Source organism: Pogonomyrmex barbatus, unplaced genomic scaffold, assembly GCF_055798465.1.
Source record: "Pogonomyrmex barbatus isolate J1 unplaced genomic scaffold, ASM5579846v1 scaffold8, whole genome shotgun sequence".
In the NCBI taxonomy this organism is placed as follows: domain Eukaryota; kingdom Metazoa; phylum Arthropoda; class Insecta; order Hymenoptera; family Formicidae; genus Pogonomyrmex; species Pogonomyrmex barbatus.
Window position 1 is genome coordinate 9,011,495 of NW_028297182.1, and position 16,574 is coordinate 9,028,068.

The 16,574-nt window shown below is 33.5% G+C and overlaps 3 protein-coding genes across 5 annotated transcripts; 1 reads left to right on the forward strand and 2 right to left on the reverse strand.

Moving 5' to 3' along the window:
- Positions 1-1,328: 1,328 nt before the first annotated feature.
- On the forward strand, positions 1,329-5,180 carry LOC105427014 (uncharacterized). Of its 2 annotated transcripts, XM_011638531.3 has the most exons (7): positions 1,329-1,560; positions 2,027-2,507; positions 2,601-2,896; positions 2,975-3,197; positions 3,674-3,957; positions 4,063-4,272; positions 4,880-5,180. In XM_011638531.3, the coding sequence occupies exons 1-6, from the start codon at positions 1,534-1,536 to the stop codon at positions 4,225-4,227; spliced, it is 1,476 nt and encodes a 491-aa protein (XP_011636833.2). In that variant the 5' UTR covers positions 1,329-1,533; the 3' UTR covers positions 4,228-4,272; positions 4,880-5,180. The 2 variants fall into 2 exon arrangements, with proteins under 2 accessions (XP_011636833.2, XP_011636832.2); XM_011638530.3 differs by having other exon boundaries at positions 1,330-1,560; positions 4,063-5,180.
- Positions 5,125-11,166, reverse strand: LOC105427015 (integrin alpha-8-like). Its single transcript, XM_011638533.2, has 9 exons — positions 9,595-11,166; positions 8,925-9,291; positions 8,266-8,570; positions 7,406-7,865; positions 7,057-7,205; positions 6,576-6,983; positions 6,338-6,501; positions 5,762-6,264; positions 5,125-5,695 (listed from the first exon to the last, which is right to left on the reverse strand). The coding sequence occupies exons 1-9, from the start codon at positions 10,042-10,044 to the stop codon at positions 5,394-5,396; spliced, it is 3,108 nt and encodes a 1,035-aa protein (XP_011636835.2). The 5' UTR covers positions 10,045-11,166; the 3' UTR covers positions 5,125-5,393.
- A 126-nt stretch (positions 11,167-11,292) lies between these two features.
- On the reverse strand, positions 11,293-16,443 carry LOC105427017 (integrin alpha-8-like). 2 transcript variants are annotated; one of them, XM_011638536.3, is made up of 10 exons: positions 15,932-16,443; positions 15,060-15,450; positions 14,398-14,696; positions 13,623-14,088; positions 13,357-13,505; positions 12,848-13,282; positions 12,609-12,772; positions 12,023-12,537; positions 11,661-11,950; positions 11,293-11,559 (listed from the first exon to the last, which is right to left on the reverse strand). In XM_011638536.3, exons 1-10 carry the CDS (start codon positions 16,355-16,357, stop codon positions 11,500-11,502), a joined length of 3,195 nt encoding a protein of 1,064 aa, XP_011636838.2. In that variant the 5' UTR covers positions 16,358-16,443; the 3' UTR covers positions 11,293-11,499. The 2 variants fall into 2 exon arrangements, with proteins under 2 accessions (XP_011636838.2, XP_088940447.1); XM_089084321.1 differs by having other exon boundaries at positions 11,661-12,537.
- Between the last annotated feature and the right edge of the window lie 131 nt (positions 16,444-16,574).

The window sequence follows — 16,574 nt, forward strand, 5'->3', positions numbered from 1 at the left end:
TCAATTCTGAAAACTCTCTCTCTCTCTCTCTCTCTCTCTCTCTCTCTCTCTCTCTCTCGCTTGCTCTCTTTCTCTCTTGCTCTTTTTTCAAAAGAAATTAACGAAATTTATTTTTATTGTAAGCGGTATTTATTATTCACTCATTAACATTCATCCTTTATTATCAAGCATTTTATCTTGCATGTATTATATGTTTAGCAAATTAATTATTTCTTGTTTACATAAATTAACTAAAATATAAAAGATTTATATCGCTTGTATAAATATTTACCTATAATTCAATAATATTTTTTTCATTTTAATTCCATTTATTTTTGATTTTATGATGAATTATGAATATTTTAATAAATTAAAAAATTTATTTACTGTTCATTTTAATTTTAAAAACAATTTTGGGGGATTTTTAATCAGTATTATTAAATTGATTATCGATTTAAAGGAAGAGAATTAAACTTAGGGTTATTATATTTCAAGTCTGTAAAAAAAATAATTGCATGTTATTGGTAGACAAAGCAAATGTACTTAAATTTATATAAATTCAAAAAAAAGATTATTAGATGATAAAGCAAGACTATAAATATTATTGTACAATAAATGATACAATATTATTAATCATCTGAAAGCCATATTGAAAATTTATGCGATATATTATATCAATCAAAAATTATCTGAAATATATTACAAAACGTGTTAAATATTGATTTATGAATACTATTGTCCAGTATAAATTCAACAAAATTTAAATTAAAAAATTTAAATTGAAAATATGCCATAAAGAACAAAAAAAGTATCAATTTTTTTCTTAAATTTAAATGCAATCATGGTCGATAAATTATTAATTTTAACGTAGAAAGTTTTTATAAGAATCATTCGTTTCGCTCGTTATCTTTTCGTTTAATAAATTTTTATTGATATTATTTTTTCATTCATCTTCTTCTCTTTCTTTCTCTTTTACAAAAAACTAAAACAATAGCTATAAAGCAATTCATCCGTAATTTCGGCAATGTTCGAGTCTTTATCTTTGCCGCAAAATTGCCAAAAATATTTCCGCCCAGGGGCCAAAATTGAGAAAAAAAAAAAGAACAAAGAGGAATAGCGCCACTTGATGTTGTGCATAATGTTATGTATACGCACGCTGATTGGCGGCGATGCACGTGCTTCTGTTTCCTCAGGCAGATTTGGCCGTCGGGATTGGTCGGCGCGCATCGTACATCCAATCGCGCGGCTCGATTTGAATCTCCCTCGCATCCGGATGTGACGACGCGTGATGCACGGTGGATTACGTAATCAATGCGTCAAATCATCAGGACGATTACACAAGCTGTGTCGCGCTACAGTGCGTGCCATACGGCATATTTCACGCTCCGGAGTTCAGGGGAAACGTCAGCACTGTAAATAGAAGTGTTGAAAGCGCTTCGGGAAACAAGAAGGCGCCGGCCGTTTTCACGTTGCGCATAAGTATCATTATTTGCAAGTGAGCTCGGGATTTTGCAATATCTTGAGAAGCTAAATCGTTTTGAAGAAACAGCAAAAATGTCCAATTCTCCGGTGCTTAATCCAGTAAGTGACTCTTGCTGCGCTTTAACGGTACTTTCATTGATCCGCAAAGTGTCCGCATTGCCGATGCTTTTGCGTCTTGGAAACCACGGATTGTATGTTACTCATTATTAATTTATTTATTGATGATTAGCACTGTAATCCTAATCGTTGTAAATTACATTGATAATTTTTTAATATTAATATATTATATTAAATTATTAATGTAATTTCTAATATTAATTTAATATAATATATTAATATTATATTAATTTTTTTAATTATTTTAAAGTATATCAGAATGTATATCTTTTGATTATATTAAATATATATTATAATATAATTGTAATTATATTATGACTTTTATAAATTTTAAAAGTACCACTAAAATAATTTATTCTCCAATTTTTAAGTTTGTACCATGCTATTTTTAGAAAATTATTTGTCTATTGTTTGATCATGTTTATCATTTTCTCGTATTTTGTAATAGGAAATCCCATATGTGGGAAAAGTGGAAGGAGGTCTGAGAGCTGGTACAATGGTGAAGATACAGGGCAAGGTACCATCTCAGGCCGTACGATTTGCTGTAAATTATCAACTTGGACCAACATTAAATCCGAGAGACGATATAGCCATTCATGTATCTCCACGTTTTCCCGAAGGCTTTATTACTAGAAATCATATAGAGTCAATGACCTGGGGCATGGAGGAGAATGCTGGTCCATTGTGGATTCAACCAGGCCAGGAATTCGAGATGTTAATTTTATGCGATTATCACTGCTACAAGATCGCTATTAATGGCAGGCATTTCACAGAATTCGCCCATCGATTGCCATTCGTAAAAGTTACTCATCTAGTTATTGATGGCGATGTTGAAATACATTCCATCGCATATGAACAAGTATCAGTCGATCCATCAAAATCTTCCGTTACAGCATCAGATGCGGAAACTGCTAACTTTGGACCACCACGTAAGGAATTGTATTTTTATTTTGATTACAGATCTAATACATAATAACATTATATGGCTTTATGAGGCATTAAGAACTTGATTTTTTTTAAAGCACCAGGTGGTTTGTATCCAACAATTCAACCTGGGGGTGGATATGGGCCTCCTCCTCCGACTGGTTACGGTCCTCCTCCCTCTGGTTATGGCCCTCCTCCCTCTGGTTATGGCCCTCCTCCTTCTGGTTATGGTGGTCCTGAAGGTTACAATCCACCAAGAGCCTATGGATATCAACCTGGTTCTGAGAAACCAGAGGAAGAAGGTGTCTTTGGAAATTGTATGGACAAAGTTGGATTAGCATTAGGTGGATTAGTAGCAGCTGGAGGCGTAGCGGCAGCTATGCACGCGTTGAATGTAAAAATATATTCAACTTATCATTACATTTATAATATTATATGTTATTTAAATTTAAACACTCATTAACATTTGTAGAAAAAGAAAGATGAGAGTGAGGAAAAGGATCATGAAAAATCAGATGCTTCCAAATCGAAGACTGAAAGCGAAAGTGGCTTTGGTAATTTAGCTGGTTCTCTTGGGATGGCCCTAGCTAGCAGTCTAGCAAGCAATGCATTGCACAGCAACACACACGCACAACAAGGCTATCCCGCCCAACCGCAATCGGGTGGTGTATTGGATTCTATTCTTGGAGCGTTAGGTATGGTATATTTATAACTCAAATTTCAAAAATATTATATCTGTAATCTGATCGAGAATGTTATCTACATAATATAATAGAAGAATCTTGAACTCTCAGAACATTTCTTGCGTGATATATATATAAATAAAATATTTATGACTTAATGAAACGCTTGTTTTTTAAGCGTTTAACGGTATCCCCGGTAATTCTGTAAATGAGTATATATCATGATTCAGAAATTCTAATAGAATTTCTGAATCATGATATATACTCATTTACAAGGTAGAAAATCTGTAATCAAGCGCTGGCGTGATTGGCCGAATGATATCATCGCATTGGAATTATTGCCAAGGACAGAAATATTTCTCAGATGAAGGAATAGATAGATGATTATCTGTATTTAAGATACATTCTTGATACAATAAAATGTATTCTTGATGTATCTATGGGATGCGATTTATTTATCTATTTTGTTTCTTAATTGATATTACTAGGCGGTGGAGGATCTCAGCAACCTGCTTATCCGACACATCCATCTGGCGGTGATAGCTTGGGCGGAACGTTAGGATCTATACTCGGTGGCGTTCTCGGTGGTGGTGGAAGCCATCAGCAACCACCGTACCAACCTTCAGGAGGATACGGCGGATATCAACCATCGGGTGGTTATCCTGGTGGTGGATATGGCAGCCAAAATTCTGGTGGATCAGATTTATTATCAGGAATAGGATCTGCCTTGTTTAATTCGGCCTTGGATGGTCTGAGCAAACGTGGAAAAGATGTAAATAACTTATTTTAATACATTTTGATGTACATGATTAAAGAATGGAAAAAGAAAATTTGATAATATTTTATAAATAATATTTTGTGAATCTTTTATGCATAGAAATCTCATGATGAACATCGTTCTGGACCCCCTCCGAGTTACGAACCTTCCCCGCCAACACCGCCGGCACCAAGGTCAGCCCCACGTCCAGAAACTCCACCATCTTCTGACGGGCGCAAATTAACCGCGGAAGAAATTTCCAAGGGACTTGGATTAGATGATTAAATGCTTCGATGATGCGGAAGACTTCGGTCTGCAAGTACACTTATAGTAAATGATGTTATGCTCTCTTGTTGCTTGAAAATGTTATTACGTACCATCACGAATCTCAAAAATATCCAATATTATTTATTAACCGTTTGAATATTACGCGATCGTACTGTTTTTGTTGCTGGTCATAATGCGTCATCATAATATCTTGATAGATTAAATGACGGTGCGCTCGGATTCTACTGTAATGGATAGACGTTACAATTCAAAGCGTATTCATTAAAACGGAATTTTTATTTTCGTATTTGTTATTATAATAATACTTTTATTAAAAATGAATAAAAAAATCATGCAAGGAAAGGCACGATTGCGTTACTTGGCACTTTCCGATTATATTTCTTCGATTTCTTCGATACTCGTGATATTCAAACGGTTAAAATGTTCGATGCAATCGTTTATCTTTTAATAATAACAGCTTTTAATCTCATTGGCAGCTATATCAAATACACAAGAGAATATTAATTAATATCATGTGCAAATCTCGATATGAATTACTTCGTATAAAAATACGGAATATAAATTAATTAAACTTGTTCAAAATGATATTAAGTAGAATTAAGCTTATTATAAAATTGCTTTTAAAAGTGTTGAAAATTATGTATTTTAGATAAGAATCTCAACATAGAAATCAAACTCAGATCGCTTTTTACAAAGCCTTCCATCAAATAGTCCAATTGACAGATATGCAGGTATAGCAAGAAGTTAATATTTTTTAAGATTATATTTTTATAAAAGTTTTATTATTTTATAAGAGTGTGGCCTTAAAGAGAGATATATACATATATAATAATATATACCTTATACATATATATATATATATATATATATATTTTAATTATAAATAATGCACAATGATCGTTACATATATTATTTATATTAGAAGATAAATATATTGATTACATAAAACATATTAAGTTTTATTAATATTATTTATATTAGATTGACTCTAACTCTTATTTATAAATTATATATTTTTGTTTAATATTTATATTTGATCATGATTCAGAGTTCATGATGAGATCATGATTCTCATCAAAAATACTTTTAAAAAAAAAATTATGATTTAATAAAATATATTACAATCATCATGAAGATAAAAATCTGTATATACAAAAAATTAACTAAACGACATTTATCATCAAATCATCTTCAGCTTTTAATGTATTAAAATCTATTCTTTTTCTGCTAAAGAATCCGATTTTCCTCAAACCTAATGTTAACAATAGTAGCAGACTAATTCCTAAAAATATTGAAAGTGTCATTATCCACTCCGGTAGTTCCTGAACTATCGGCGGACCCAAAAATGTCGTCCAAGTAATATCCGACTTATGACTATCCTTTTGAGGGATATTGTAAGGTTGCGTTACAATAATGCTACCTTCAGTCACGTAAAATATGATGTCTTTACCTCCTATCACGTCACCTGCAATCCGTAAAAAGTAAAATGTATTCTTCTTTCATCTCTTTGTACATCTGATGTTACACTTACCAGGAAAATTCAACCATTGTAGATCCAGCGTTATTATAATTTTCGCAACGGACAAGGGGTTTAAGAATGGTCGCAGTCTGCAATCAAAATGTGCACAATAAACCTCTGCATTTGTACAATTAATGTAAACCGTCCTGTTTTCAGATAGTACGTTTATCGGTGGATTTTCTTCTGTGCTAAATTTCACATGCGCATTATTATTCGCATGCGATAGGTTCACTATATTTTTATGCATAGATGCGATTTTTTTTAACATTTCGACGCGATGTAAGTCACTGCAATGTAACTTGTATCTGTCCATCTTTCCAGTAACATCTTTGATGTTGACGATTGTTACTTCTCCGAAACGAGGGTGCCAAATGTGCGTCGGAATTTGTATGGTCAACATAGCCTCTTGAATAGGACTGACACCGAATTTGTGTACTTCGTAGAAGTGTTGGAACTTAATCCTGCTCGGCGGTCTTTTCTCGTGTAAGCACGAATACAAACTCTCTCGTGCTTTTCTAATAAATAGAATAGTAATCAATATATAATTGCAAAGCTTGATAAGTTATATGCACACCGACATATACCAACCCGACAATCGTTAAGTCAAAGTCCACATCGAAATATACAGTGATGGCAAAAGAATTGTCATCCAAATTGTTTTCCTTGGTCTGAGTGCTGATATTCGCCTGTAAGTTTATTTCTCTAACATCGTATTTCACCATGCTCATATCCAGTTGCAGCGTTAACATTTTCTGCAAGATAATAAATTGATTCATCTTATTCATTGATAGAGAATTTACTTTACGCATATAAAAAATTGTCATACGTTTGTTCTAAGAGGATCGCCGATATCGCAGATCAAAACCAAAATACTATTGGTGTAATTTTCCATACATTCAGGCGGGATTCTCGCTAATGTTAAGATCTCAGTGACGATGCGCACTTTTGTGCGGTATGCGGGTTTGCCGCGATTATAAGCCTTGACATACAGCAATATCATTTCCGTAGAACCGATGATATATCTATTATTGGAACTCGAATTAGTAGACAAGCTTACGCTGAGGTCAGACACCGGAATGTCTTCGTCTTTTAAAAACGGCAATTTGACAATTTCTTTGATCTTTGAATGCTGCGTGTCCATAACACTGTACGTGTAACGCTCTCTATTTACTGCATCATTTAACTTCAGAGATGCTGATATCTCGAGAGGACTTGTCAATTGTTTGATATCTTTCTGAGATACGCAAAAGTATGCATGATAATATAGTAAAAAGATCATTCACATAAACAGACATGAATGTATATACCTTGAGTACTATTAAAGGTTGAATAAATATGAACAGAGGTAATTTAGGTATTTCGTAAGAGTACGTGTAAATTCCATTGTGGTTTTTGTCAAAATTTCCAATTCCAGCTCTGCGGTGTAATTGATCAATTTTAAAAATCACCTGAAAGTCTAAAATCAACAATAACGGAATTTGAAGCTGACACACACAGTTCAATACATTGTGTAACATCAAATACTTTATACATAATGTAAATATAATATAATATAAACATAATATAAATAATATAACAAATATACATATATAACAAATATAACAATATAATATAAATTAAATTAAATTAAATTAAAATTATAGATTGATAGCTTACGTAATCTCTCCGGTGCGTTTGTGCCATCGTAAGACATCAAGGTTTTAAGAACAAAAGACGTTATGTTTTCCAACAATGTTGCCTGTGGTTCGAGCACAATTTTTAACTTGACTACCGGCACTGATTTGAACAGAACCACTTCACCGGACAAATAAGAGCCCACAGCTATGTCGGAATATTTGTCGCGATTCACATCTCGGGGTTCCGAGATAGAGATCCCGAACCCTCGCAAAGTCGGCGAGAATCGTGAGCCGGTCAGTCTCTGACTGTACTTTTGGGAAATGCCATCTTTGTTTCCATTGAAGATGTACACCGCACCGCCACTTTCCTCTTCGTAAGGTGCGCCCACAGCGATATCGCCGTAGCCATCGTAATCGATGTCACCTAGACACATCACGGCAGACCCGAATCTGCCTCCGATTATCTCGCCTTCGATTGTTTGTAGTTCTTCGAAATTTTTCTGAATTTATAGCAAAATACAATTTTTAGAAAACTGAGTGTTTTTTTTTTAATTTTCAGTCTTTTAATGTATTCAGACCCTTCAAGAGTTACTTTAATCGAATAAATTTTTCTCTCTCCAAATATAATTCTCCGTTTTCTCCAGATAAATCTAATTTCTTAAAATATCGAAAATAAAAAAAATTTGTAAGAGATTATTTATGTATCGTAAATAATCAATATCTTTTTATAGTAAATTTTAATATTAGCACAATCTTCTTTAGATTTTGTCATATTAAAAACTTATAATTAAAAGCTTATATTCGTGCGGAAGTATTATTCTTAATTCAATTGAAATTATGTTGCCAATATTATCTCTGTCTTAGATAATTAATTCATAAATCAACATGTAAATAACATACATTGTTTCGTACTGTAAAGATGTAGACGCGGCCTTCGTCCATGTTTTTGGACCACTGTGGTGCGCCTACGATCAATTCGTGTCTACCATCATTATTGACATCGCACGATGTTAGTGCGGCACCAAAGTATTCGCCGACTTGTTGACCGTTTACAAATATCGTTCTAATAGGTGTAGCTTGATTATTTTTTAAAACGAATACGAGGACTAACCCGGACAAGTCAGCACCTCTAGGCGCACTGGAAGCGTACCAAGTAATATTCTTATTTAAGTAATCAAAATAAGAACCAGCAGTTACAGCATATCCTGAAAAAAATATTTAGCTATATACACGTATATATAAATGCAAGGATTAAAACAAATGCATCAAAATGATTATATATTTAAGATAATTTCTGATTAATCTTTTGTACCTTCCTATGTAAGAAAAGAATAGTTTGAAATTAGAATAAGCAAAAGTGCTTACATTTGACACACACACACACACACACACACACACACACACACACACACACACACACACACACACACACACACACACACACATTTAATTTTAATAATTAAAGTTTTATAATTAAATAATAATTATGATTCTAGTGGTGAATTATCGGTATTAGGTCTATCGTAAAAAGTTAGTAGAAAAAAGAATTATATCTTTACCAAGATAACTATTAGCACAAATCTCTTGATTTTTACAAAGAAAGGGTTTAACTTCTTTCACATTATATCGAGAAATCGCAATTGATACCACATCGCCTTTCCAATTCTCTGTGCCTGGGCTACCCAGTAGGATATCCGTGTCGTTTTTTGAATTCATGTATAAAGAAAAACCGGCTTGTGCCAGCGTGTAATTATTATAAACGGATGTGATGTTCTCGTGTACAATTTTTTTCGTAAATGGTAAGAAATACCATTCCATTGTTTTGTCAAAATCACTAATGTTGGTAGCTAATGTTTCATAACAAATGCCATTCATATATTCCATGCTTTCATTTATGACAGTATATCTCCATCGCGGTCCGCAAACCTGTCATCAATAAGATTATTTGTTGAATGACAATAAAATATACTCGCACATATTATATTATTTTTAAATTTAATTATAAAAATAATTATACAGTACACTTGTAGATGGTAACAATATTCCAAAAACTTTCGACATTCTAATCAATTTAAACGTATATATTTACTTTAATGATTTAATAAAATTTATTTTCTGATCTGTATCTGACCAAATTTTTATGTATTTTAGCAAAACTCTTCTCTCTTTCGTGTAAAAATTTTAAGTTTTGTCTAATAATAATAAGGATAAAAAAACAAACACACGTACCACAACTCTAGGCTCCGCCTTGTCTTGTATGGCAATAGTCGCACCGAACCAAGAGTTGTCCTTTTTCTGATTGATTAGATTCTCAAAACGAAGTGGAGCATTGTGAACTACATCTAGCATCCATTCCTGGCATATTCCATTCATCTGACACTTGAAGACCACTCCCGGTTCTATTACGTCCGGCTCTGCGCTGGAGTTCGCTCGCGGGGCTCCGACGAATAATAGAGATTCATTCACACCCGCATACAGAGCTACCGAAAATCCGAAGTAACTTTCATGTCCACTTATAAATACAGGATCACGAAATATTATGGCGCTGTCCGAATCGATATTATATGCTAATGGATTATATCGCATGATTGTTAATATGAAAATTAAAGTCTGCATATGAAAATGCACCTCTAAATTCGCATGTGCGTATAACATTTTTTCTAAATTCTTATATAACATTTATTCAAATTCTTTGCTTTCCAAAGGTTTCAAATGTAATGTGATCAAACACAATATGAACTGGCTAAATGATAAATTCGGATTTTATCAACGGATGTGGTACATGAATGCCGCAATGATATCAAGATCAGGATTTATCCTCCTCGAGAAATAAAAACATTTTTTAAAGATATGATTCAGCAATTATTTTATATTTCGTTTATTAAAATACGCAATATATTTTATTGTCTTTCAACAATGGCAGATTTTTAAAATTGTATATACTAGTAGATGTGTCAAATATAAATATAAATAAATATTTGTTGAATATTGTACTTGAATCTTATATAATATGAATTTTTTCCACGTAAAATTAAACAAAATTAGAAATAGAAATCAAAGACATTCCACTTTTTAACAGTCTTCCATGAAACAGTTTAATTGACAATTATGCATAATTATATATCAGCCATTTTTTGCATATAACGTTCATCGCACACTTCCGGCATTATCACAAACGATAATTCGTTGAAGTTCGCTTATGTGACTCCTACGAATAACAAGGATTCTGACTTTTTCGCATTAGCATACAGAGAATACCGAAGTAACTTCCACATATAAATATAAATACAAAATCACGAACTATTATGGCGCTGTCCGAATCGATGTTATATCATATGATCATTAATATGAAAATTAAAGTCTGAATATGAAAATACACTTCTAAACTCGCATGTAATTTTTTTTCAATACCTTTAGAAGATTTCAAGTATGATGTGATCAAACATAATATGAGCTGTTTATTATGAAAATATGGACTACAATATTTGCTATCACCAGATGTGATATCGCAACGATGTTATATCAAAATCAGAATTTCAATCAATTTTGAAAAATGAGAATCTTTTTTTAAAGATTTATTCATTATTTTATATTTCAAAATACACAAGATACTTTGTTACCTTTTGATGTCAGCAGAAGAATCTTTTAGAATTGCATTTTTAAATGCTTCATATATATAGATATAAAGTTATATAAAGTTATATCTTCCGACATTATATTTGAATCTCATTTGTCTAATTCTACACAATATTAAGTTAAATTAAATTAATTTCAAAATTGTTTTTTAAGATTTTTAAAACTACATATCAAAAATAATGAAAGTGGAAGTAAAAATCAAATATATAATATTTTTTAACTACAATATTTTTAATTTTAAACTTTTTGAAACATCTAATTATGAATTATAACAACAAGATAAAAATAATCTTTTAATATTTTTATAAAAACTTTTTATTATTTTACAAAAGCATGCTGTAGAAAAAGATATATATGCATTATATATTGGAAATATAATGATAGTATATAATGACAATTATATAATTGTTTATCAGAAAATAAAATACATTATAAAATGGAATGCATTTATATTATATATATTAAGAATCTGATATGTTCTATATTAATTGTGTGTACTCAATTGTGATCAAGAGCTTCCGTCGAAGATGTTGTTTCCAGTATCACATTATATTTTTTCTGAAACGCGAATTGCTGTTTAATAAAGTAATTAACAATAATTACGAGGAATTAAAATGAGAATTTCCATTTACGAAATATAGCGAAAATGCTAAACGTACATCAGCTTCGGCTTTCAACGCTTCAAGTTCCAACTTCTTCTTTCTGTTAAAGAACCCAATCTTTATTAAACCTAATATTAACAATATCAATAATATAATTCCTAAGATCACCGAGAGCACTATTATCCAAATTGCTATCCGTTGAGCTATTGGCGAACCCAAAAATGTTGTTGCAACCAAAATGTCGTCTTGTTTATGATTTTCTCTTTGAGCAATATTGTTAGGTTGCTTTATCACAATGCTACCTTCCGTCACGTAAAATATGATATCTTTATGCTTTATCACATCATCTGCAATGAAAGAATATTCATAAGTAGCTTTTCTTCTATCGGTTCTATATTGTTTAATAATGTTATATTTACTAGGAAAATTCGATAACTGCAGATCTAATGTTACCAAAAATTTCGCAACAGATAAAGAACTTATGAACGGACCCAATCTGCAACTGATTTGTACGCATTGTATCACATTACTTGTACAATTAATGAAGAATGTTCTGTTTTCAGACGGTACGTTCATAGGTATATTTTCTTCTATGCTGAATTTCTCGTGCGTTTTATTATTCGTGGAATTCACCATAACTGCATTGTTCATGGCAATCTTTTTAGACGCTACAGAAAATATTTCAGTTTCGTTTGAATCACTGCAGTAAAATTGATGTCCGTCCATTTTGCCAATAGTATCATTGATACTGACAATCGCCACGTCTTCGGTATCGTGTCGGCGAAGACGTATTGGAATTTTCACAGTCAATACTGCTTCTTCAATAGGACTGACGCCGAATTTTTGCACTTCGTAAAAGTGTTGAAACCTAATATTGTTCAGCGGTTTCTTCTCATTCTCGCGCAGATACGAGTACAAGTTTTCCTGTGCCTTCCTAATGAAAACAGCAATGAAATTAAAATCGCAATATCTTTCAGATGAACGTTCTTATCGAGATGTACCAACCCGGCAATCGCTATATCGATGTCCGCGTCAAAGTATACAGTGATAGTGTAACTGTTGTCATTCCAATTTGCCTCCTCGCTTTGAGAGCTGATATTCACTTGTAATTTCACCTCCTTAATGTCGTACCTCATCGTGCTCATGTCCAATTGCAGCGTTAAAGTTTTCTGCAAGATAACAAATTGATTCATATTTTATTCATCGCTAGAGTCTATCTATGCACATGAAAAAAATCATCGTACATTCGTTCTAAACGGGTTACCAATCTCGCAGATTACATCCAGCATGCCGCTCACGCCAGAGTCTTCCATACACTCGGGTGGGATACTCGCTAATGATAAAACCTCGGTGAAGATGCGCACTTTAGTCTGGTACGCTGGTTCGCCGCGATTGTAAGTGTCAACGCGCAGAGTAATTATCGGAGTCGAACCGATGATGTACCTGTTACCCGAAACCAAGTCAGTAGACAACGCTACGCCGAGATCAGACACGCATACATTATCCTCGCCGCAATCCACGGCGAACGGTAACTTTATGAAATCTTCAGTCTTCGAACGAAACTTGTTTAGCACGATGCAAGATGCGCAAGATGAGTTTTCGTTTCTCGCATAAAGATCATCTTCTAATTGTATTGACACTGATATTTCAAGCGGATCTATTATATTTTGAATATTCTCCTAGAACGTACAAAAATGTGAATCCAGTATACTAAAAAAATTATCAATGCCAACGGATATTAAAATATATGTACCATTAGATGTAGCTCAAGCAAATCGCTCGTGATCGTAGCTTTAAATAGCGTGTAACGCAGTATGTAGGTCTGTGCTCCATCGCTACTCTTCTGCTTCCGGTACGTGGCCCTGCCGTGCAATGAATCGATCTTCAGGATCGCGGTAACTCCTGGAGTGACAGATAAATTTGGCAATAAACTGATACGAGGAGATGGGCATGTGGCGTTGCATTAAAAAATTTATAAATGAACAAATATAAGTTAGAAGGCCATTAGCCACTACTTACGCAGATTGTCAGGTACGTATACGCCTTCGTAAGACATCCACATGTCGATCTTGAAGGACGTTGTGTTTCTCAGCAGTTTGATTTTTTGCAGTTGCACCAATGTTATGTTCACCGTGATAACCGGCACGGATCTCAGCAGAACCACTTCGCTGGATAGATAAGCACCCACAGCGATATCAGGATAGTTGTCGCGATTCACATCACGAGGTTCTGAGATAGAGATGCCAAATCCCCGCATCGTTGGCGAAAATCGTGAGCCGATCACTCTCTGACTATACTTCCGGGAAATACCTCTTTTGTTTCCATTGAAGATATACACCGCACCGCCGCTCTCTTCCTCGTAAGGTGCACCAACGGCGATATCGCCGTAGCCGTCGTAGTCGATGTCACCCAAGCACATCACGGTAGATCCGAATCTACCTCCAAAGACCTCACCTTCGATTGTCTGCAGTTCTTCGAAATTGTCCTGCGTTTTGCGTAAAATTCAATTTTTAGAGAACTTATATCTATCAATTTTAATTTATTTTTTATTTTTTCCTAAATCTTAGAACTAAAAAAAAAAGAAAGATAAGTTAAAAATAAGTTAAACCAAGATTAAAGTCAATCTAAATAGTAGAAATGAATATATGTTTTTTTACTTCTTAATTATAAGAAATATTCAAATCGCCAAGAAGCGTTTTAAAGTAAGGATTAAATGTAACAGTAAACGTTTAAATCTACGTTAATGAGGAATTAAATGTAAATTATTTAAAATTATTCTCTGATCCGTACATACTTTATGCCGCACTGTAAAGATGTAGACGCGACCTTCGTCCATGTCTCTGGACCATTGCGGTGCACCGACGATCAATTCATGTTTGCGATCATTATTGACATCGCACGATGTTAATGCGGCACCAAAAAACTCGCCGTAATTTTGACTGTACACTACCGTTTTGATAAACATACGCTGATTACTTTTAGGAGGAAAGATAAATATAAAGACCTTCCCGTACATATTCACGGTTTTTGGTACGCTGGAAGCGTACCAGACATCTTGCTCGTTGAAGTAAGTACCCGCTGTGATGGCATATCCTGAAAATCAAGATTGTATGTACACAGATTCGAAAGAGATCAGATGTATCAATGGTCGGACATTTAAGATATAAAACTCTGTGAAGATAAGACAAGATATACAGAAAAAAAGATACAATTTTGAAATATCTTCGTCTTTAGATGTACCATCTTTAGAGCATACTATTTTTTGTAAATGCAAATATTAACTTATATATATATATATATATATATATATATATATATATATATGCTTTCTGTTTTGTTTCAGAGCCACAAACGATTGTAGCAACAAGAAAGAATATTTCTGAAATCAGTGATTGGCATGTTCGTCCATTGCTTACGTTTACTTTAAAAGAAAAGTGGTAGGAAATATGTCTTTACCGAAATAATTGAAGCTATGAATTTGTTGCTCTCTAGCGACTGAGGGAATTACCGTGTGATCAAATGGACCACTCATCGAAGCGACAGCTAATATCGCATCGCCTTTCCAGTTGTGTACACCTGGACTGCCTATTGCGACATTCACGGTATCACGATGTCGCGTATTCATGTACAAGGAGAAACCAACTTGTCCCACCCCGTAGTTGTAAATTCCTATGTTGTTCTTGGACGTGATTTGGCTATTAAAATCCGAAATTGGTAACAGGAGCTCCTCCGCTTCTCTCTCAAATGCATTAGCGTTGATAGCCAATGTCGCGTAGCAAATGCCGTTCAGGTACCAATTAGGCTTGTTGTCATTTATGATGTTATTTATCCATCGCGGTCCACAAACCTGTCATCAAAACTACTTGATGAAGAAGCATTTGTATATCTTTCTATTTATATTTTCTTTTATCTAGATTTTATGTAGATCGCATATGCGCTTGAATTTGCAAGTGCGCTTTTTTGCTTTTATAAAAAAAGATAAATTTTACAATTTTAAATTTCTAGAAAATAAAGCTTTCAAAGTTTGATAATTTTTTACATCATTTTCTAATATTCTAGACTGATTTGCGTGTGACAATATTTATTCATAAAATTTAGTCATTTAGTCAATAGAAGTAAAGATAAACTTTTGTCTTACAACTAAATTCGATAAAGTTAAGTTTATCAGATTAGATTTGTTTAAATACTTAATATAAATATGTTTGCAATAATCACACCACTTGACAAATATCTTTTATAAAAAAATAAAAATCAATTTTAACTTCGTGAATTTACATAGAGATTTCAAGTTCTATCCAATAATGATGACGATATAAAAATTAACACACCATAACTCTGGCCTCCGTCTCGTTCTGAACGGCAATAGTCGCACCGATCCAAGCATTATTTTTTATCTGATTGATCAATTTCTTACGAGGGTGTGGACCGTTCCCAGTCCTATCAATTACCCATTCTCTGCACATACCATTCATCGTACACTTAAAGACCGTTCCCGGTTCTGTCACGAACGGCAGTTCGCTAGAGTTTGCTCGCGGAGCTCCGACAAGTAACAAAGATTCCTTTGCACCCGCGTATAAAGCTACCGAGAATCCGAAGTAACTTCCACGTCCATTCGATCTGTGTACAGGATCCTTGAATATCTTAGCATTGAGTAAATTAATATTATACGCCAACGAATTGTGTGTCACGATCACTAGAAAGGAAATTAGAGTTCGTATACAAAAATACGGTAAACTCGCGTGTGCGCGAAACATCTCGATTAACGTCTTTAAAGATTTCACGTGTCTGAATAAACTCGTATCTGTATGAAAAGTGAAAAATTATTTGCCGGCGGATGTGGTGCTCAATACCACAATGACATCACTTACATTAGTCAACACTCATCTATATATATATATACACACAAGTCGAAGAAGTGGAAACGGAAGAAACCTGTTCCTCAATTATAGAGACAAGCCATAATTGCAGAAT

Excerpts from the sequence above, each read along its gene's own strand:
- LOC105427014 (XM_011638531.3), top strand. The coding sequence starts at position 1,534 with ATGTCCAATTCTCCGGTGCTTAATCCA. Across the intron at positions 2,508-2,600 it reads TGCTAACTTTGGACCACCAC|CACCAGGTGGTTTGTATCCA; the intron begins GTAAGGAATTGT and ends TTTTTTTTAAAG. Across the intron at positions 3,198-3,673 it reads TTCTATTCTTGGAGCGTTAG|GCGGTGGAGGATCTCAGCAA; the intron begins GTATGGTATATT and ends TGATATTACTAG.
- LOC105427017 (XM_089084321.1), bottom strand. The coding sequence starts at position 16,357 with ATGTTTCGCGCACACGCGAGTTTACCGTATTTTTGTATACGAACTCTA. Across the intron at positions 12,773-12,847 it reads GTAACCCGTTTAGAACGAAT|AAAACTTTAACGCTGCAATT; the intron begins GTACGATGATTT and ends GTTATCTTGCAG. Across the intron at positions 12,538-12,608 it reads ATCGATATAGCGATTGCCGG|GAAGGCACAGGAAAACTTGT; the intron begins GTTGGTACATCT and ends TGTTTTCATTAG.
- LOC105427015 (XM_011638533.2), bottom strand. The coding sequence starts at position 10,044 with ATGTTATATAAGAATTTAGAAAAAATGTTATACGCACATGCGAATTTA. Across the intron at positions 9,292-9,594 it reads AGGCGGAGCCTAGAGTTGTG|GTTTGCGGACCGCGATGGAG; the intron begins GTACGTGTGTTT and ends TATTGATGACAG. Across the intron at positions 6,265-6,337 it reads TTTGACTTAACGATTGTCGG|AAAAGCACGAGAGAGTTTGT; the intron begins GTTGGTATATGT and ends TCTATTTATTAG.